General features: G+C 35.9%; 3 protein-coding genes across 3 annotated transcripts; 1 reads left to right on the plus strand and 2 right to left on the minus strand.

Annotated features, from left to right (window-relative positions):
• Positions 1 to 9,278: 9,278 nt before the first annotated feature.
• On the minus strand, positions 9,279 to 13,246 carry LOC103866973 (probable protein phosphatase 2C 30). The gene is made up of 3 exons (XM_033291040.1): positions 10,541 to 13,246; positions 9,877 to 10,056; positions 9,279 to 9,794 (listed from the first exon to the last, which is right to left on the minus strand). Exons 1-3 carry the CDS (start codon positions 11,360 to 11,362, stop codon positions 9,630 to 9,632), a joined length of 1,167 nt encoding a protein of 388 aa, XP_033146931.1. The 5' UTR covers positions 11,363 to 13,246; the 3' UTR covers positions 9,279 to 9,629.
• A 2,967-nt stretch (positions 13,247 to 16,213) lies between these two features.
• On the plus strand, positions 16,214 to 16,868 carry LOC103866975 (late seed maturation protein P8B6). The gene is made up of 2 exons (XM_009144992.3): positions 16,214 to 16,436; positions 16,544 to 16,868. The coding sequence occupies exons 1-2, from the start codon at positions 16,322 to 16,324 to the stop codon at positions 16,681 to 16,683; spliced, it is 255 nt and encodes an 84-aa protein (XP_009143240.1). The 5' UTR covers positions 16,214 to 16,321; the 3' UTR covers positions 16,684 to 16,868.
• A 324-nt stretch (positions 16,869 to 17,192) lies between these two features.
• Positions 17,193 to 21,530, minus strand: LOC103866976 (zinc finger CCCH domain-containing protein 29). Its single transcript, XM_009144993.3, has 2 exons — positions 19,513 to 21,530; positions 17,193 to 19,126 (listed from the first exon to the last, which is right to left on the minus strand). The coding sequence occupies exon 2, from the start codon at positions 19,119 to 19,121 to the stop codon at positions 17,451 to 17,453; it is 1,671 nt and encodes a 556-aa protein (XP_009143241.1). The 5' UTR covers positions 19,122 to 19,126; positions 19,513 to 21,530; the 3' UTR covers positions 17,193 to 17,450.
• Between the last annotated feature and the right edge of the window lie 801 nt (positions 21,531 to 22,331).

Genomic DNA, 22,331 nt, shown 5'->3' on the forward strand with positions numbered 1-22,331 from the left:
GAAAACCGAGTGCATAAAATTATTGCAATGTTCTATTAATGGAAAATCACTATCGCCATCAGTAGTGCATATGCAATCACACTAAATGGAATTGAATGAATCCAAACCAAACCGCATTATACAAACCAAACAATCGTTTGGTTTTATCCAAAAGATACACACAACCGTAAATTAGCTCAACCAAAAATGATTTTGTTTAACAAAATACTAATTAACTATATTTTTTTAATCATTGAGGATATATGAAATCTTAATCTGCTCCACAAAATATTGCCTAAAATCAACCATTTTACCTCTAACTTAGCTAAACAACACGTTTTAAAAAAAAAAAAAAAAACTTAGCTTAACAACACTTTTCTTGGATATCACAGTAAACTGTAGAAGAGAATATATAAAATTACTATAGATTTCCGTATTGTTTAAAAACATATTCAGCAAATTTTTTGATTGGAAAGAGTATAAAATATAAACATTTAATGATATAGAACAATTTTTTTTAAATATCAAAATTAATGATAACTCCGAACGTGGGCGTCCTTGGATTTCAAGAAAACATACCGAAGTTCTCTCCGAAAGCAAGCTTATCTACATTCTGCAACTTCTCTAGCGTCCTTAGCACCAGGGCTTGAAGAAAATCAGCCTCCAGATCTTCAAGTGCGCAAAAGCAAATCTCCATTCTAGCTTCTTTTAAAGATGAGACATCAACTAAAGTACATGGTAACTGACAGTTTGTCAATTTGAGACGATGGATATGCGGTGCAATAATCTGCCTAGGCCCGGGAACCAAATGTTACAATCGATTACTAATGTTCTCAGACTCAGCGATTTGCTGAGATCAAGAACCAACAGTTTATGCCAGAAGTGAAGGGTTAAGCTTTCAAGAACCGGAGAGCTTGCAAGACATTAAGTACAGAATCTTCAGAGATGTCCAAGACACGGGAAAACTTGGAAGTTTCAAATCAATAAACGATACTTAACACTGAGTTGCTTGAAAGAGTTACTGATGTAAAAGGAATCAGGAACATGAAACTTATGGTCACCTTCATAACCGAACTCCAACGACATATTCTCAACATTTCGGGATATGGCGAACTCGATCCATCTGTCAATGCAAGGAATATCGTCTCTCGTGCTGGCACTGAGCTTGAAACTCATCATCTTGCGAGCCTTGTAGCGATCTAGTATTTTGTTTATAATATCACCTTTCGGGCCATGTGGCCTAATCCTGTCGAAGGAGAGGCAAGGTGTATATCGGACCATACATGTCTCCATCTTTTGGACAAGATGGATGTTTTGATGGCAATTTCGGTCGGAAGAGAGGAGAGGATACTTTGGAGGATTACGTCAGGTAGAAAGCTGATTGAGTCTACACCGTCGCTTGAATCTCCTGCTTCTTTGGTTTTGTGGCCTTGGTGGCTATAGCTTCTTGCGGCGGTTGCACCGTCTCTGTTTTCGCATTCGTCCACCATCGTAAGTTGTGCTTGGTGAACAAACCTACGGCTAGGGTAACACTTAATTTAGTTTTGTAGATAAACACAAGCTCAATCTTAAAAGAAATATATCATTATTTTTTTGACTGAAAAAATAATAATAAAATCATTATTTTAGATTTTATTTTGACATATTCTGAATACTTTTAATTTCTTGTATGCACAAATAATAATGGTATTTATTTAAAATTAATAACAATACTCAAAAATTCAAAATGGTTTCTTTATTTTATTTCAACTTTCCTTTTTTTTCTGATAAAATTTATTTAGTTCATGAATATATTCCTTAGAGTTTACTGAGGTGTTATTAGTTGATGAAGTTTAATAATTTTTATAGCCAGAAATAATATACCGTTATCAAATATTTAATTTTCATTGTTTATTATAAATCTAGTGTTATTGATTTTTGTATTTATGATATTTTGTAAAATAGTTTAAAATCAAATGTTATTCAATGAAAGATTTAAAATGATCAACTAAAATCTAGTGTTATTAATTTTTGATTGATTTTTTTTTTGCAACTGAAAAAAATGATTAAAGCCAGATTTATTAAAGACACAGACCTAATCTCCGGGTGGGAGGTGCAGCCTACGAATAGACTCAGTAGTCCATATCCGTGTAATGTGGCCAGAAAAATATGACTTAGTTTCGCATGGCAGGTGAATCGAACCAGAAATGTGGTGACATTCCAAACTCTTTCTCTTACCACTTGACCACAAGCTCTGGTCATTTGTTATTGATTTTCATTGTGAAAAATGTTGTTAAAGAGTTGAAGGATTTTAACATTAACTAGATTTTGACCCGCGCTTGGAAAGTGCGGGTCGTTGGATTATATTATAATACAAAGTTTTATTATATTGAAAAACATAATTTTTAACAGTTATATAATTTACAAATTAGTTTATTTGAGATTTTATATGTACACTTTTACGTAAGTTTCTTTTCGACATGAGAATTATATCCGGATCAAAAAAACAAACCGAACCGACCCAAAATTATAGTTTTAGTTCAGATCCAGAGAAGATAACCTATTGAGTCTTTGTTTGAGTTCGGGTCCTACCCTAAACCCGATCATAAATATGTGTTTATTAGGTATATTTGGATATTTCGAATATGTTTCCGGTATTATGAAATATTTTTCTGAGTAAATGTATCATAAGAAATAATATTAAGATCTGTTAAAAATATTTAAAATATTGTATGTTTAGAATGATTAATGTATTATCATAAAAATAATAAATAGTTATACATAACTCCAACAAATTTTTATATTAGACTTTTTAAAATTCTATCCCTTTTAATAGTATTGATTCGTTTTAAGTGAAAATTATATAAAAGTATAATATCTAAACAAATAATTTTCAAAATCTTGAATAATTAATACTGATATCGTGAAGTTGGGTTAGCTTTAATAGAACCAATGAATTTTTTTCATTTTTGTGAAGGTAACATGAATATTCAGAAAAATCATTTTTAAATATGAAAATATTATCAAACTATAGACGGTTGAAAGTTTAGTATATGATATGAGATTTTAGTGGGAAAGTTTATATATGATATGATTACTTTATTATAAACGAAAGAGGAAGTTAGAATGTACACATATATGTCTTGTAATTTATCTTGTTTTAAATCATATATAAAAGTGATAATATAAAACATTAATTTCAATGCTTTTATGATTAAAAATCAAAATGATAAATATAATAATAGTAATGATTAAGATTTATGAATGAGATTTAAATAAAAAAAGAATTAACTAAATTATTGTTAGAGAAATATATGGTAACATATTGTTAGTATAAATTTAAGGTAAGACAAAAAAATAATAAGTTAAATGAAAGGGTCCAAACAACTTTTATAATTAGATTTTTTTTAGACTCCTTCTCTTTTAATAGTATTGATTTATGAGTAAATTTTAGATTTTCAGTTGAAGAATCAACTCAACGTTATCAACTCACTTTTTCTCATGTGTTTTTCTTTATTTTCTTTGTGGACTTTACCGTAGTAGCTTCTGACTTCATTCACTGGGCCGTAAAGCAGTGGGCTTGAGTGTGTGTCATGATGAAGCCCATACGCGCGATAAGAAGGTCACGTGATGACAAAAGACTCGTCTCGTGCTGCTGACTGTGAAGAGGTTGATATAACAACCTAACGGCCATAACTGATTCACTGGATTAAAACAGAGAGATCAGAGAAAAGCGATTCACGGAGAGAGAGATTCATCAAGAGAGAGTTCTACCTGTTGCGATCGTTCGGAGACTGGAGAAAGAGTTGCTCCGGCGACGTTGCATAGAAGGATCCGATTACCGGTGGTGTATTTCGGAGGTAACTACGTTGTATCTTCTCCGACTAGTTAAGATTACAACGGTGTATCTGTTACCGGAACTTTATATTGAATCTAGTGAATCGTTGAGGGCGAAGCTCCCTCCCCGGACAGTAGGAAACGAAGTCCGGATTAACAAATTGTGTGTGTGATCTTGTTTACGTTTCTCTTTCCCATTCCTGCAAACATCGAACGAGAAATCAACTTGAAGTAAACCAAACTGAGAAATCAAGAAGACGATCGAGAGAAAGTAATCAACAAGTGGTATCAGAGCTGTAGGTTCTTCTTGATCTATTATCGGGGAGGCTAGAGGAGATCTTTGATCGGACTCATAATGGAGCCGACTCGAGGTAAATTTGAGATGGATAAGTTTGATGGTAAAGGAGATTTCGGAATGTGGAAATACAAGCTACTTGGTCAGCTTGAGATCCAGGGTTTAGCGTCAGTACTTGAACCGGGTGCTACTTTGTACAAGGAGTCAGAGAAACTTGAAGAAGGAGCTGATCCTGTGCTGGATTCAGCCAAGGTAGCGAAGGACACCCGAGTTAAGAATCTCATTGGGACCTGTCTAAGTGAAATGATTCTGAGGAAGGTTATGAATGAACCTACAGCGTTAGGTATGTGGAAAGCTCTGGAGCGAGATTATCAGACAAAGACACTGCCTAATAGGATCTATCTGAAGCAACAATTTGCAAGCTTCAAGATGGATGAGAGTAAGAGTATTGAGGAAAACATGGACGGTTTCCTCAAGCTGATAGGAGATCTCGCTAGTCTCAACATCAATGTAAGCGATGAGGATCAAGCGATCCAACTTCTTACCAGCCTTCCTCCGCAGTACGAGGCTTTAGTCCACACGTTGAAGTACGGGACTGGGAAAGACACGCTTACTGTGCTGGAAGTAACCTCATCAGCATATGCTAAAGAGATTGAGTTGAAACAGAAGGGCCTTCTAGGTAAAGGAAAGTCGAACTCAGAGGGCTTGTATGTTGAGTCTCGCGGTAGGTCAAACAACAAAAGGTTTGACAAGAACAGTGATCGCTCACATAAGGGAAGGTCAAAGTCAAGAGATTATAAGTCGAAGTCTAAGCTGAAAGCCAACAAGGATGGAAAAACAGCTTGTTTTATCTGTGGAAAAGAGGGTCACTGGAAGAGTGAATGTCCACAAAAGAATAACAGGCAACAGAGTTCAAGTGATTCAGTCAACACAGCGTCGTCATCAAGGCAGCCTTTGGTTCTCACAGTTAGTATTCAAGACAATCAAAACGAGTGGATATTGGACTCAGGATGCTCATTTCATATTACCCCACAGAGAGATGTGCTGTTTGATTTCAAAGAGATGAACGGGGGAAAAGTTTTGATGGCAAACAACACGCAGTGTAATGTCAAGGGAATTGGCAAGATCAGAATTATTAATTCTGAAGGGAAAGAAGTTGTTCTCACCGAGGTTCGATATATGCCAAGTATGAGTAGAAATCTTATCTCATATGGTATGTTGGAGAAAGCTGGATGCACTTACAAAGGCGAGGGGTTCAAAATTGATTTCTTCAAAGGAAGTGAGAAAGTTTTCTCTGGGAATTATGTGGATGGACTATATCATCTACAGGGCTCTGTTGTTAAAGCTGAAGCCAATGTTGGAAGAGCTGAACAGAATATGACTGATCTGTGGCATTCAAGACTCGGGCACATGAGCTTAGCAAATATGAACGTGTTAATCAGAAAGGGTTATTTGCAGATCAATGAAGTTGAAGGACTGGAGTTCTGTGAGAGTTGCGCTTTGGGAAAAGCTCATAAACAGAGTTTTCCAAAAGAAAAGCATGTTACTCAGGGGACTCTAGATTATGTGCATTCGGATCTATGGGGATCTCCTTCTACTCCTGAAAGCCTTGGAGGTTGCAGATACTTTGTGAGTTTCATAGACGATTACTCTAAGAAAGTGTGGGTGTACTTTCTTAAGACTAAAGACGAGGCGTTCAATAAGTTCAAGGAGTGGAAACTCGAAGTTGAGAATCAAACGGGCAAGAAGATTAAGTGCTTGAGAACTGACAATGGTTTAGAGTTCTGTAACAGTAAGTTTGATCAGTTGTGCAAGGATTCTGGAGTGAAGCGACATCGAACATGCACGTACACACCTCAACAGAACGGTGTGTCTGAAAGGATGAACAGAACAATCATGGACAAGGTTAGGAGCATGCTCGCTGAAACCGGATTGGGACCAGAGTTTTGGGCTGAGGCTACATCAACAGCAGTATACTTGATCAACAGAACACCTGGATCAAGTATTGGATTTGAGCTACCAGAGGAAAGATGGTCTGGTGGAAAAATTGATTTGTCACACATCAGAAGATTTGGCTGTTCTGCGTATGTGCATAAAGTACAAGAAAAGACTAGTCCAAGAGCGGTTAAAGGTGTGTTTGTAGGTTATCCTTTCGGAGTCAAGGGTTACAGAGTATGGATTAAGGATGATGGTAAATGCACTACAAGCCGAAATGTTGTGTTTTGTGAACAGGAGGTTTACAAGGACACTCTGTCTGATGATGCATCTCCTAAACACACAAATCAGAGTGCAATGAAAACTGGCAACAAGGGAAAAGGAAAGAGTGTGAGATTTCGAGATAATCTCATACAAGGGCCGTCACCATCAGTGTTTGAACCAGGAGAAACTTCAGCTGCAGGTGGAGATACTGTGACAGAAGATTCAGACAAGGAAAGTACACAGGGTTCGGATGCGTCAGATGAAGGATCAGATTTGTCAGAATCAGATGAAGATGGAGGCATTGTTGTAAGCTCAGGGGATCCATCCTTAGACGAGTATGTTCTGGCCCGTGACAGGAACAGACGTAAGAACATCAGGCCACCATCAAGGTTTGATGATGCAAACTTGGTTGCATATGCATTGAATGTTGCGGAAGAGCTAGAGGTTGAGGAACCTAAAACGTATGCTGAAGCAATGAAGACAAAAGAGAGGAAGTTTTGGAATGATGCTGCTAAAGAAGAGTTCGTGTCACTTGAGAAGAATGGAACATGGGTTCTTATTGAGAGACCTAAAGGGCACAAGCCTGTAGGGTGTCGATGGATTTTCAAATTAAAACCTGGTATTCCAGGAGTTGAAGCACCAAGGTTCAAAGGTAGAGTAGTGGCAAAAGGTTATTCACAGAAAGAGGGGATAGACTATAATGAGATATTCTCGCCGGTGGTTAAGCATGTGTCTATTCGTCTTATCCTGTCTCTGGTGGTTAACTTTGATTATGAACTGGAACAAATGGATGTAAAAACAGCATTTCTTCATGGTGATCTAGATGAGCGCATACTAATGGAGCAGCCAGAGGGGTTCATAAGGAAAGGTGATGAGGATAAGGTTTGTTTGTTGAAAAAATCGTTATACGGCCTTAAGCAATCACCTCGTCAATGGAATTTGAAGTTTGACGGGTTCATGATGAAGCAGAAGTTTACCAGAAGCAATTATGATTCGTGTGTCTACATGAAGGATGTGAGCTCGAATAAAGCTATCTACTTATTGCTGTATGTCGATGATATGCTCATCGCGTCTGGAAGTAAATCAGCAATTCAAGAGTTAAAGGATAGTTTGAGCTCAGAGTTTGAGATAAAAGATCTGGGAAGAGCATCTAGAATTCTTGGCATGGATATTACGCGAGACAGGAAACAAGGAGTGTTGAAGTTGTCACAAGCAAAATATCTAGAGAAAGTGCTCAAGACGTTTGGAATGTTTGAAGCTAGATCTGTTGTGACACCTACTGCGTCACATTTCAAGTTGAAAAGCTTACATCCTAAAGAGAGGGATGAGGAGTATGAACACATGAAGGATGTGCCATACGCAAGTGCTGTGGGCAGTCTAATGTACGCTATGGTTGGGTCACGACCAGACTTAGGATTTGCAGTCGGGTTAATCAGCCGATTCATGCCACATCCCAGCAGAGATCATTGGGAAGCTGTCAAGTGGGTTCTAAGATACGTGGCAGGAACATATGAGAAGTGTTTGAACTTTAAGAAAGCTACAGAGTTTAGAGTTGAAGGGTTCTCGGATTCAGACTATTCTGCAGATCTTGATAAGAGAAGGTCAGTCTCATGAATTGTTTTTCAAGTTGGTGGGAACACTGTATCATGGAAGTCAGGGTTGCAATCTGTGGTAGCTCTGTCTACTACCGAGGCTGAATATATGGCGTTAACTCTAGCAGTTAAGGAGGCTATTTGGTTAAGGAACTTTGTTACTGAGTTAGGCTATAAGCAGGACAGTGTAAGGATACACTGTGACTCACAGAGTGCAATCGCACTGTCAAAGAATGCTGTGCACCATGAGAGAATTAAACACATGGATACTCAGTTCAATTTCATCCGGGATATAATGGCTAAACGAATCATCAACCTAGCAAAGATTCATACGTCTAAGAATCCGGCAGTCTTTCTTACTAAGTGCTTACCTGGCACGAAGTTTGAGCTCTGCTGTGAGATTCTTAACATCGCCTGAGTAGCGAAAAGCTCCGGGGGACTCCACGGCGCGTCTCCAAGGGAAGGATTGTTTTGAGGAGAGGAGTTTACCCGATTGAGCAGAGATAGAGACCGTTGAGGATCTCTGGAAGTGTTTTCTTGAAGCGTCAGAAGGAGGTGTTATCAAACGGGTTTTTTGAGGACACTTGATTAAGGTGGAGTTGTTTCGAGGGAAGAGGTTCTTTGGAAAAGGAACAAGTTTGTTCCATAATGTGTCAGGAGAGGATACATAGAAGCTGATTGAAGGTTAAAACATATGAAGTTTAAGGTTTTGAGCTCAGCTGTGACAGACTGATAGAATGGAGGCAACGGCCACAGGGTCTCGTCGGTGTGTCTGAAGTCAAAAGAGGTGGAGATTTGTGGACTTTACCGTAGTAGCTTCTGACTTCATTCACTGGGCCGTAAAGCAGTGGGCTTGAGTGTGTGTCATGATGAAGCCCATACGCGCGATAAGAAGGTCACGTGATGACAAAAGACTCGTCTCGTGCTGCTGACTGTGAAGAGGTTGATATAAAAACCTAACGGCCATAACTGATTCACTGGATTAAAACAGAGAGATGAGAGAAAAGCGATTCACGGAGAGAGAGATTCATCAAGAGAGAGTTCTACCTGTTGCGATCGTTCGGAGACTGGAGAAAGAGTTGCTCCGGCGACGTTGCATAGAAGGATCCGATTACCGGTGGTGTATTTCGGAGGTAACTACGTTGTATCTTCTCCGACTAGTTAAGATTACAACGGTGTATCTGTTACCGGAACTTTATATTGAATCTAGTGAATCGTTGAGGGCGAAGCTCCCTCCCCGGACAGTAGGAAACGAAGTCCGGATTAACAAATTGTGTGTGTGATCTTGTTTACGTTTCTCTTTCCCATTCCTGCAAACATCGAACGAGAAATCAACTTGAAGTAAACCAAACTGAGAAATTAAGAAGACGATCGAGAGAAAGTAATCAACATTCTTCTTTTTCACATTCCGGTAAGATCCTTTTTCTTGTATAAAATATCGTGCATTTCCTTTTTGTGAATTAGCATAAAGTCATCATTTGATCCTCTCGTTTGTGTCACGTACGTACTCAATAGAAGACTGGAATGATAATTCACCGAACATTTAACACATTACAAATTGTCAATAATCAAAAGGGTTAGATGGAAAGAGATCGTAAGCTAAAGACACATAAATCTTGATATCACCAAGTAAGAAAATATCAACTAATTGTGTTTGAAAATTATATTTACATGTGAATTAACGAACAAAATTGTCACATAAGACTTAATCGTTTTAATCAAGTTTAACTTAATACTATATTAATGAATCATGCCACAAACTGTTGTAGCTGAATTATGATTAGACTAATATCATCCAAACACCCTCTCTTACACGATAACTCGGCTAGTTTCTTGCAAGCAGAAAGTGTCTTTGGATTCTCCACGCCTACGCAGAACGGCCGAACCACATCAACCGCCTCCTGGTTCGTTACCTATAATGTCCGCGAAAATCTGGTTCAACATTCAAACCGTAGACTACAAAAAGAATCTTGGCTCATTTTGATTTATGCTTACCTTATCCCAGAGGCCGTCAGATGCTAAGATCAAGAACTCAAATTCCGGTTCAATCCGTAATGTTCTTGTTTCCGGTTCAGCTATTACCCACTCCTTGAGATACCGGTCTCCAATTCCTCGTGAGACGGCTAATGTTCCTTGAATTCTCCACACGCCGTTGCAGCAGTCAACATAACCACCCTACACAAACACAAAGGTAAACCGAACCAATCAAACTAAACCGGACTAATACATCATTGGAATTGCGGAATGGTAGAATGATAGTATTACTTTGGAGATTTTAACCGTTCATATTTTATGTGAATTCACTTTTTCTTTCATCCATTCAGCAATTTCATAGATCTATATCTTCTATACTATTATTTGTCAAGTAAATTTTTGAAATCATGCTTTCACGTTGAAAATTATAGTGGTTAATATCATTTATACTCTTAATGAATAAAATGTATAACTAAATTAAAAAATAAAAACGAAATTTTAATTTATTTGATTAGATAATTGATTAAAATTAATAATAGTAAGAATTATCCAAAATCTGAAAATATAATTAAAACACCTAGTTCGATAATATATAAAAATTAAATTCCAACTTTTTGATTTGATAATATATAACCTTTTAATAATGGATAATGTATATATTTTCAGAATGTTATATAAAACTCACCGATGCTTCAATCCTTTTGAACTCTTTTGCTTGAGAAGGAATGTGATCGGTAGTTAGAGCCTCCGCAACTCCACCGCGGCTTATAACCGCCCGGCAATCTCCGGCGTTTGAAACCGCAAGTTCGCCTTCCGATATCAGAGCGGTTACACAACACGCGCCGCCCCTCGAGCCTTCTTTCAAGAACTCCTCGTCCGTTTTGATGTAACCGTCTCGTATCGCTCTCTCAACCGAGTAACCTTCTTCTCCCGATCTCACTGCCTCCATCGCCGCCTCAATGTTGTTGCCGAGATTCATCGCCGCGAACTCCGCCGCTTTGGATCCGCCGTGACCGTCGAAAACGCCGAAGAAAGCCTTCTTGCGAACTCTCTCGCCAGGATCAACCGCCGCGACATATCTATCTTCCATTGGTCCGCGTCTTCCTCTCTTGCAGTAAACGGAGTAAACTCCATCTTCTTCCGCTTCAATAACCTCATCCGCTTTTCCCGGCGTCTTCGCCGTCGTACTACACCACGGTGCAACCGCCGGAGGCAGCTTTAGGTCAAGCATCGGTGGTCGCTTTCTTTTCAAAGCCGTGTTAGAATCAGAACTCGAAGTCGTCTCTTTAGGCTTCCTTGGAGGACACGCTACCATAATCTTCTTCGGTGGTGTCCAACGAGGAGAAGACGGCGGCGTTTTGACCGACGTCGGAGAAAAAACAAGTGGAGATGGAAAGTAAACCGGAGACTCCGGAGCCATGATCACTGACCTAGACATGGTATAATCTTCGGTGAGTTTCTTCTTCTCTCGATTTGTTTGCTTGGTCGGATTCTTAGAGACTTGCATATAAAAAAAGAAGTAAAAATAGGGTTGCGTTTTAATTAATGTACTGCTTGTTGTTTACGTCAGAGAAGGCAAGGACCTTGTGAATTAGCGAAATAGTTGGCGGTTTTAGATTTTGTATATATATGACCAAGTTTTGGTCAACGGTCAACGACGATTATTTCTCTTTCTGCATGCTAATTAACACCTACGTGACCAAGTCTCTCTCTCTATTTCTTGTAGTTTAGTCAAAGTCCCGTCGGTGCCAAAATTGCAGTGCCTATCTCCATCATATTTTTCTTATGTTTTATCTTTATTCGGTAAGATGCTTTATTATATGTTGCCATAACGAGATTTTGTATAGTTGAATTTCTAGTTGGACCCGGTTATCACGTGAAAATCTTTAAGCTTTGAATGTTGATCTACCGTCCACTAAATTGTGTTTGAAACTAATTTTGATTTTTCATCTAAATTATGTAGTTAATTATCTTAATTACGAGTGTTCCGAAATGTACGATTCTTAGCGTCTGATCAATTGATTATATCTTTGGTTATGTTAACTATAGTTTAATTAATTAAAGAAAGTCATTCACGCCATTTATTTTAGTAATTGAACTGAACGCACAACATACATGCTTCGGCTGCAAATGTTCGTACCCGATGGTATACATTTTTTAAAATGCTCTTGAATTCTGAGTCTGAGAAACTGAATGTATTTACTAGTTGACAAAAAAAAACAAAATTTAGTTTACACGCTAGAAAAAGTACTATATATTGATTACCAAACACAAGTACTATATTAGCTTCAAAATCTTGTTTTGGCAACAAATGATAAAAAATATATATATAATAAATATACAAAATACGAAAGTTTTTTTTTTCAAAAAAAGGGATTAGTACGAAGAATTCGGGAACTAGTCAAATCTGGTCTTCGTAAATTTTAATTAACAATGTGTGCATTTTAATAAGATTTTGTATTCATTGCTAATTAGCTTAAAAATCATGAACTTTCAAGTCAATATTAGTATGAATCATAATTAAATGTTGATGTCAATAAGTAAATGGCTCCCAGATTGAGGGTATGAATGGTGACCAGGGAACGGTGAGGAATAATGCATTTCTTAACGTTCATAAAAAAATCACCATTTACAAAGAATAATAATTCCCTCTCATTCCCTTTCATTCCATTTTTTGTAGAGAATTTGAGAACAAAATTATTCCTTATTAAATTTGATAAAGAACAACCGTTCTTTTTCATTCCTGATATTTTGTTCCCGTACACATTTCTTTTTTATTCGTTCCTCTTGATTCCCGAATGGTCACCAGTCAAACCCTGAATGTATTCGTGAATACAAGTGATGAATAGACTCGAATAAGAAAAATAGACTTGGAACATATTCCTTTCTAGAAAAGCTATCCATTTATAGAAGTTTAATATATATTTTTAACTGAAGCTTAGTTTTTGGGCTTAAGAACATTCACCAACTTTTAGATATTCTCAAGAGTATCAATCTATATATAATACTAATATTTATTTAACTATTTAATTATTTATTTCAAGTGAAATAAAAAGCTAACTCAATTATAGAATGACATGTAAAATGAGTGAGATATCTTCTCACTCTTTGTAATTTTTTTTATTGTTGAGAAACTCTCTAGGAGACTCTCATTGAAAATGCTCTAAGATATATTCAAAATTCGTTAATCACTCCGTATATCTTATATATTAAAACATAAGTCATGATTTTTTTTCATGTGTGATTTTTTTAGTTTGGACCATTTCTAAAAAATATCATATTTTACATAAGTTCATTATTATATCTTTTAATATCTTTATCTTTTTATTTGAAATACAAATGATTATATTTAAAATGTTCTAACAAAATCTTTTTAAAATCTTCTTAGAATCTTTTTAAATTTACTTTCAAAAATTAGTTAGTTTTAATTTAAATTATCATAAAATATAATTAGAAATTATAATTGAATATAGTTTTGGTTTATAAACTAAAATTTAAATAAAATGAAATTAATTAATTTCACAAATACATTTACTAATAATTTTTAAAGATTTTGTTAGAAATAAATATTTATTTTTATTTTAATTTTTTTCAAATTTGTTTTCTAATAAAATAAAAATCATGATTTTTTGATGAGTGATATTTTTATTTGGACCATCATTTAAATTTTATATTAAATGTATATCACTAATGCTAATATACATAATATTTTTAACTACTTTAATCATAATATCTTTTAATTTTAAAAAACAAATTCTAACGAATATCTTGAAAAAGATTATAATAAGATCTTAATTGTCATAAATTGAATATAAATATTTTCAACTAATTTCGTAATTAGTAATGAAATGTTACTAAAAGAATAAATTATATCCTATTTTATCGATTTTATAATAATATCTATCATTTTAAAATAAAAATGTTATATTGACCAAAATATGATAAAATTATTTTAAATTGATAAGTTAACATATTTTATTTTCATAAATATAAAATATTTATGCTAAAAATATAATATCTTGGTAGAACGGGTTAATATTAGTAAACTATATAATACATGTATAAAAATTTAACTTATCTTAAACTTTTTAATATACAGTAATTTATTATATAAAATTAATAAACATTAAAAAATTACTAAAAAAATCTAGCGGTTTGAATTATGGATCATGATTATAATAAATTAAATACAAAATTGTTTTCATATATGTTGTTTCATGCATTAAAAATTTTAGTTAGTAATCAAACGCAAATTCAATAAGATAATATATAATAAGCAACATATATATGTGATGATTTTAATTTATAGCATGAAAACTATAAAATTATTATATTTGGCATAATTATACAAACATTTAAATATGTGAGTAACATTAAAAATATATAATAATTATGTAAAACAAATATCTATATATATAAATATGAAAATATATACCCGCACGGTTGTGCGGGTGGAAATCTAGTATGATCTTAAAACGCATAACGAAATAAGAAGAATGATTTTTTTTTTGTATACCTAGAAAAATTGTATTGTATTAATTTTCTTTAGGAAAGAGGAACACCATCTCGATTTGAGCTGAGACATCATACCATACGTAAATGTGTATGTATTAATGTATTGTGTGTATATAATTGGGGAGCAGTTGACTTTACCTCGTCATATATGAATATAACTTCTTTCCTAAGGTTCAGTCTCGGGACGGCCTTTTTTGACTTGACAAACCAATTTAACATTTAGAGTTTACTTTTTGGTTAGCCAATACAACTTAAAATATACTAGAACATACAAGAAGAACATGTTCACCTTTGAAATTGACTAAATAATGACAAGATAACTGTTTGAAACAAACTAAATTCACATTCACAAAACAATCAGTTAATCAAATATATATGCCACATGTAAACCAGAGCTTGACGATTGGATAGTTGGTAAGACATGTACACACATAATTCAATAGAGAATGCCAAAAAAAATCAATGTGATGGTCAAAACTGAGGGGCACAGCTATCCTTCAGTGTAGCCCAACTTTATGCCTGAATCAGAAAGTGAGGTTTCATGTGAAGACCTCGGAGAGAAGCTGAAAAGAAGCAAAGAGAAAATCTACCATTGGTTATTCAATCGCGTGACCGATTACAATTGGTTACATATACATTGGTTCCTCATTTGACCCCAAAAACAAAACTTTGTTTCCTCACATTTTCACTGAATATAAACATTCATAGCCATATATAAAACTTGTACCAGAAATTCTAATTGATTTCTGTGATTACTTCTTTTTAAGAACAAACTTGTGGAATGAAGACAATATCAGTATCACAAAACTGAATTTTGAGTGTGCTTTTCTAAAGACATACGAGTCTTTACACGTTTTTTTTCTTATAAATTTGGTATGATGTTGTCATCTTGTAGTACCAAACTGGCAAATCGAGATTCAAACATTATTTTGTTACTATTGATAACTTCTACAAAAATCATATTTATAGCCTAGTGGTTAACTACTTTTGTGAGTTACAATATAGCATACTTAACTTCTTTAATGGTTTTGGCTTTTGAGTTCATTCTAGGTGTCCTACCTAATACCCAGTGCCGGCCCTTGGCATGTGCACAAGGTGCTTATGCACAGGGTCTGTAAAAAACATGAGCCGGGCCTGATAATACCTAGTAGAAAGCCTCCAAGGTTTTGCGTTTCTCATGTACTATAAATTTTTCTTCCATTGTTCATCATTATTTTAAATTTTAGAATGTATTTTACATGTTGCAATACATAGATTGCAGATTTGCAGTCAAAGAAGATCTAGTTTGATGCTTATGTTTTATTGTCAGAAGTTGTTCCGATGCTTATCTGTAGATGGAGGTTTTTAATATTCATAGTTGTTGCCATCAAGGAGTGGAAGACTTTTTCGGTGGTTCAATCTAGTCTCAAATCAAAGAATAACAAACACTATGCATGGACCACCTAATGTCAATGACTCTTCACCAGCAAATTATACACCTAACTATAAGGCATGAATTGAGTGAAGGAGTTACAAGTTACAACATCTAAATTAACCGTATATACATTGTGAAAATTGTAGGATTCTTCTTCATATTCATTTTTAAATAGATTGAAATATATAACCATTCAGTGCAACACACAACCTCTTCCGGTGGTATAGTCAAAGGACACGCGGTGAAGCAGCACGGCACTTCCAAGTTCCAAGCATACGTCAGCTATTTCAGTCCGACACGTGGCATGTCACCAGCAAAGAAGAGCACACGTATGACGTACCGATTGTTCCTGAATCACCACGTTGAAACACTAGCAATATCACATCCGAAACAGTGCCCATCTATATATAGACGGATCTCCTCGAGTATTCGTATCATCATCATCATCATCTAGTTGTTGTTGGTTGTATCTGCTTTGTTTTGTGACAAAAACAAGAAGCTAAGTTTGTTTATTACTTGTGTTATAAGTAACGAGCTATGGCGTCTCAACAGGAGAAGAAACAGCTAGACGAGAGGGCCAAGAAGGGTGAGACCGTTATGCCAGGTGGGACTGGAGGCAAAAGCTTTGAAGCTCAACAGCATCTCGCTGAAGGTCTTATCTATCTTTTTTTCATTCCATGGATGCGTATGCTTCAAGTGATATTATGTAAATTTATGTTATTGATATTTGTTGGATATTATGTAAATTTATGTTAAAAGGGAGGAGCCGAGGAGGGAATACGAGGAAGGAGCAGTTAGGAACTGAAGGATATCAGCAGATAGGACGCAAAGGAGGTCATAGCACCCGTGACAAGACTGATGAGGAAGACGCCGAGGATGAGTCCAGGACTAGGACCTAGTCATAATATTTCGATGGATGTGTAATAATATGAATTTAGATCTTTCCATATAGTTGTGTTTTGGTTTCCTGTCATAAGCCCTTGTTGAGTTCATAAGATGATGATCACCATTATATGTTTTCGTCTTCTTCTATGTAGACTTGTGTTTCATTTGCTATCTAGTACCGAGTGTTTTTTTACTTTCACTCCTGTTTTTCACGACAAGTTGGGATGGGGTCCTCAAACAAAATAAATTATTGAAGGACAGTTTCTTTGCTTTGTTATTGTGAACTGATGTTTTTTGTAGGCTGTCTTGAAACTGGCCAATCCGCTGCTTCTCATTGTACAGATAGCATCCGAGAAGGAACAAAGGAAGAACAATGACTGAAAATATTAGCACAAGGAAAGCATTCCTCTTTGAACCACTAGTTTGTTTCATCTTAATTTTGTGGACATAAGAAGATTCTCTTAAAGGGTGATCATGTCCAAGAGGATGAATAATGTATACAACAAGAAGAAACCATGAGAAGCACCATTAAAACACCTAACGCATTACTTATATCACTCATCTCATTGCAACATATACAAAGCTACTAAGATCCTTTTTTGAACTCGTTCATCAATTATTTGCTTTCAATCATTACATAGTGTCACAAAGACAAGAGAATGACATTTAAAAAAAATACAAGAGGATATAAGGAAACATATACTAGTAGCTAGATAGCTATATGGCTGTCAAACACAAATCAAAAAATTATTGCCAAGATTTGTTAGATTCTGTCTGCTTCTTATGCCACAGGCTGCCGCTTCTCATGGTCTATGTACATTTGCTCTGCCCACAACGGCAGCTTAAACTCATCTCTAACTGCTGCACCATTCAACCCGAAGGCTCCCTCCTGTGCACTATCTTTCACCAGTGAGTTCACCCACGACACATCTGGCTCATCACTATAGTCCCTCACAGGATGTGACACATTGTTATTGTTATTCCCATTAATCCCAAAGGATACACTTCTCCTCATCTTGTTCATCTCCTCTCTTTGCATCCCCCACTCGACCTTCCCATTAGGTGAACCCCAATCCGAGACATTAGAAGCTGCTACCGGAGCCGGTTTGAAACTCAAACTGCGTTTAGCAAACGCTGATGATCTCGCGTTCATCACCGCAGCTGCCATAGCTGCTGAAGACTCAAACCTCTGAGGAGGTGCTTGCCTCACAGGAGAAGAAGGGTAATGGTTCATCTGAGAGTGCCTGCTTGGAGACATCACAGAGTCATTGAGCCTATGACCATCGAAACCACGGAGCCTAAGTTCCATCTCCACATCCATATCTCTAGCACTCAAACTAGACTTCAATCTACTACCGTTAAGCTGCAAAGGTGGCGGTGTGTTCTGCCATAAACCAACGTTTCTTGGAGACAAAGGAACACCATTATCACCCATAGGAGAGCTCATCGGCGACTGAGGCGAAACCATAGCCGAACCAGTAGAAGCATTAACCGGTCTCAGCTCATCCCTCCTATGAGCGAAGAAACAAACTCTCCTCGCGCAACCGGTCTCGTCTTTACAAAGCCGTGTCCTGTACTGACCAGGGTGAAGCCAAGACTCAAAAACACCGTGAGCATACTCGCATGAGTCTCCTTTAGGACAAGACCCTTTACGAAACTCGGGACAAGGGACGCACGTGTAAGGATACTTCCTCGGATCTCTCCTCCTCGCGTTCTCGCCAGGATGAACGAAGGGACACTCGGTCCAATCGTGCGAGTAAGCCCTAGAACATGGCTTGACCTTGAAGCTAAACATCCTAAACTCGTCTGTTCCGTATACACCTTCGTTGATGTCGGGAAGGGACGCATCTGCTGGATACTTAGACACAACACTCTTCACTTCCTCCTCTTCCTCCTCTTCCATCAAACCAACCAAACCGTGAGTTCCGGTTAAGAGAATCTCAACAGCTTTTCTTGTCTGGTTAGGTATAAACCGGGAAGCTTTGACCAAAAGATCAACCGGTTTGTTCCCGTTACCGTCAAGGGTATTAGGTGAAGCGGAGGCATCAAGCAAGATCCTGATGACTTGAACGATAGAGACAGAACAGGCGGAAACAGCACAGTGAAGAGCAGTGACTTTCTCGTCGCTGGAAACTTTGTTCACGTCGGATCTTCCAGTGGAGATTATGTAAGTTAGAACTTCGATGCTTCCGTACATAGCAGCAACCATGAGAGGTGTTCTTTCTTGAAAACCCATCTTCTTCGACCCGACCCGTCTGCAGTACCAAAAGCCCGGTTCGTTGATATCCAACGAGTTCTCCTCGATCTCTCTCCTGAAGGAGGGAAGATCATCGCATGCGGCGAGTTCAAGAAGACACGTGGCGGCGGCTACACCCTCTTGTGATTTCTGTCTCATGGACTCAGCTTCTGTTAAGGTTCTTGAGGAGCAGAGTTTGCTCTCTGAGCCACACATCTTTTCTGTGAGATTCAAAAGTGAAAACAAGAACCGTGAGGAGCAAGAAACAAAGAAGATAGCTATCAAAAGGAGGAGGAAGAGCCAACGCAAACAATAAAGTTTTGATTCCAAATTTTTCAGTTTTGATGTTTTCAAAATTATTTATACTTTCAAGATTTTTTATATCCAAAATTGAAGAAAAACTCAATAAGGCCAAAGACCGTTTCTACTTTTTATTTACAGATTTTCTTCTTCTTTAATAACCTCGGGAAGAAGAAAAGAAAAGAAGAAAGCCATCAAAAACCAAAGATTAAAGCCTCAGAGATTAGGTAAACGTTATAGAATTAGCAAAAACAGAGAAAAGAATCAACTCATGAGTCATGATGGAGGAAAGAGGGAAGTCACGTACCTAGAGAAGAAGATAGAGTTTTGGAGGAACAAGAGAAGAAAAGGTTTTAGACTTTGAGGTTTTGAGATGGAGTAGGAGAAGTGATTGGGGTTTCTGAAGAAGGAACCGTAGAGAAAATGTAAAGGCTCCTTTTAAAAGAGAGAGCTTCGTTGCGAAGAAGGAGAGGAGGAAGGTGCGCTCTTTCTTTCGTCTACCTTTCTCTTGGTCTACTTTTCTTTAATTATTTTTTTTTTTTTTTTTTTTTTTTTTTTGAACAATTTCTTTAATTATTTATATATATAAGTTTTTATGTACTTTCCTTTTGTTCTGTTTTTTATAGGAATGGTTTAGGTCAAAAGTCAAAACTGGGAACTTTCAAAAGGTAATGACGTCGCTGTTTTGCTGACTGTTTATACGCAATTTGTTTTAGTCTTCTTCTTTTTTTTTTGCTTTTGGGAAAAAATATTATAATAGATTGATTCTCTCCCTATCTCATTCATTTTTTCAAAATGTCTTTTTATAATGATCAAAAGAGCAAGTTCCTTGAGGGGAATGAAATTCCACAAGTTTTTAAAGAAATAGTCTCATTAAGATGTATTTATTGTTTTTAGATTACAGCTTCTTCTGGGGGATAAGTTTCTGGATTACAGTTCATGCATGTAACTATTTGTCTTTTTTTTTGTGACTGAAACAAGTTGCTGATTTTGTATGTTATACCTACTAAATTTCTAAGCTAATCAATCAATTTGTTTTGATTACAGAAAATAATAAGAATCTAAAAGGGAAATAACCTAACATATCCACTAAATTCAGAAGATCCTGTTAAATTTCATTTCCCAATAGGTGTATGTTGGTTACAAAATTTGGAATTTAGTTAAGGTGGAAAGAAAGGCTTACGGTTACAAAATAGTTAAGCATTTTTTTGGACAAAGTTTTGTTCAAACTTTAGAGGACTTTAAATGTTATTATGTCTGACCAGATCTACTGTAATAATTTACATATGTATGGGTGTGCGTGTGTGTGCTCAGAAAAATGTATGGGCACTTGGGCAGGACATCCTAAGATACAATAAGTAACTATTTCCAAAATTTGTCCTGGGAATTTTTTGTGTTTTCATGATATAAGAAAGATATTAAAAATTATGTATTAAAATTTTGCTCCAAAAAAATTATGTATTAAAATAAGTAAAATAGCATAACATGACAACATGATAATGGAGTTGCGGATGTAATAAGTGACCCACAGTTTCATCTAATCGACCGATTTAGCAGGTAATCCCTCCACACCCGTGTGACTGTCTTTGCACTATAGCACGCGCTTTGATTCGTACGTGGGGCTTATACAAGTCTACTCTCATTTTGAAGAGTGAAGACATACATCAACTCTCATCTGCTTCAAAAAAACCAAAATCAAATTTTATTTTCTAATGCTAGAGACTAGAGAGTAATTGATATTAGGTACTTTAAAATTGAATATTATGAACGGAAGTTAGAATTAAGAAAGGTAGAAGTAAACTAAATTTTAAATGTTTAAAACATGAAGTATTCTAGGATCAAAAGGAAAATAAAATTTTATTAATATATTGAATTCACTATAATGTATACCAATTTTTTGTTTTGTTTTAAGCTCTTATAGATAGCCTCGTCTTATTGGTGTTCAGTTAATTTACATTATTTGTTACTGATATATGGAGATCAAACTTGGTCTTCTAGTAGACTTGGTCTTCTAGTAAAGTTGTAGTGGAGTGATTAGGGTAAAGCGAGTGAGACAAACGCAAGGAGACGCGTGTGGAGATAAAACGAAAGAGATAAAGTGAGGCACGCCTTTTTTTTTTCTTTGTGGTGTTTGGGTGGGCGACAGAGAATGTCTTCACTTGGCCGCCCGATTCCACTTTTTCCACTTACTTTTTTTTTTGTAACACTAACTTTCTCTTTGAAAAATAGGGAAAATACTCACATAGCTTTTCTCCTCTTTATTTATTTAGTTTAATATTAGTCACACAAAACATAATGGATTTGTTCAAAGAAAAAAAGAAAAAAAACATAATGGATTAGTCCTTTCGATATTATTTTATTTGACTTACTCCTCATTGTTCTTTGATCATTTGGATTAGTCTGATTTCATCATTTGATCTTCTGTGTCTAACGAGTTTTTGCCTAGACCAATTATCACAAATTTGATCATTTGGATTAGTCTGATTTCATCATTTGATATTCTGTATCTAACGAGTTTTTGCCTACACCAATTATCACAAATTTGCTTCTTTTTTTTTTTTTGCGAACTAGAAAGACTATTCCACATAGTTTAAAACCAATGGATTACAAGATCTAAATCAAAACTGTCTTTCTATGTGATTTACAGATTAACATAGTGCACTCACAAAAGTTCACATAAGTTAACTCTCATAGATGATCATCAAATTATAAGAAAATGCAGCTGTATTGTATTTATACATTGCTCTTAATTAAAAGAAAAAAACTAAATTTATGGTCTCTAGAATTTTTAACTTAAAAGAAGAATCATAACTAATGATTACCTTCAAGGAACTTCGAAGTTTTAAATCTTGAGTTGATAATATCATGATCAGCAATTCAGTAAATATATGTTTCCAAATTAGACTGACATATGAATTCAAAGCATATCGACAGTCCAATAATCTTTGAATTATCTGCATATTTTCTTTCCAGGAGAAAACATGATCATGCGTCTGAGCAAGTTGGGTAATCTAAATGCTGATGAGTAAAGAAAGTTTGAAGAGAAACTTGGACGAAGACTTGCTATGTTTCCTTCTGGTCAAACTTGGTTCTTTATTTATATGGTCAACTTAATAGTAAACTATT

This window comes from Brassica rapa, chromosome A05 (genome assembly GCF_000309985.2).
Source record: "Brassica rapa cultivar Chiifu-401-42 chromosome A05, CAAS_Brap_v3.01, whole genome shotgun sequence".
In the NCBI taxonomy this organism is placed as follows: Eukaryota; Viridiplantae; Streptophyta; class Magnoliopsida; order Brassicales; family Brassicaceae; genus Brassica; species Brassica rapa.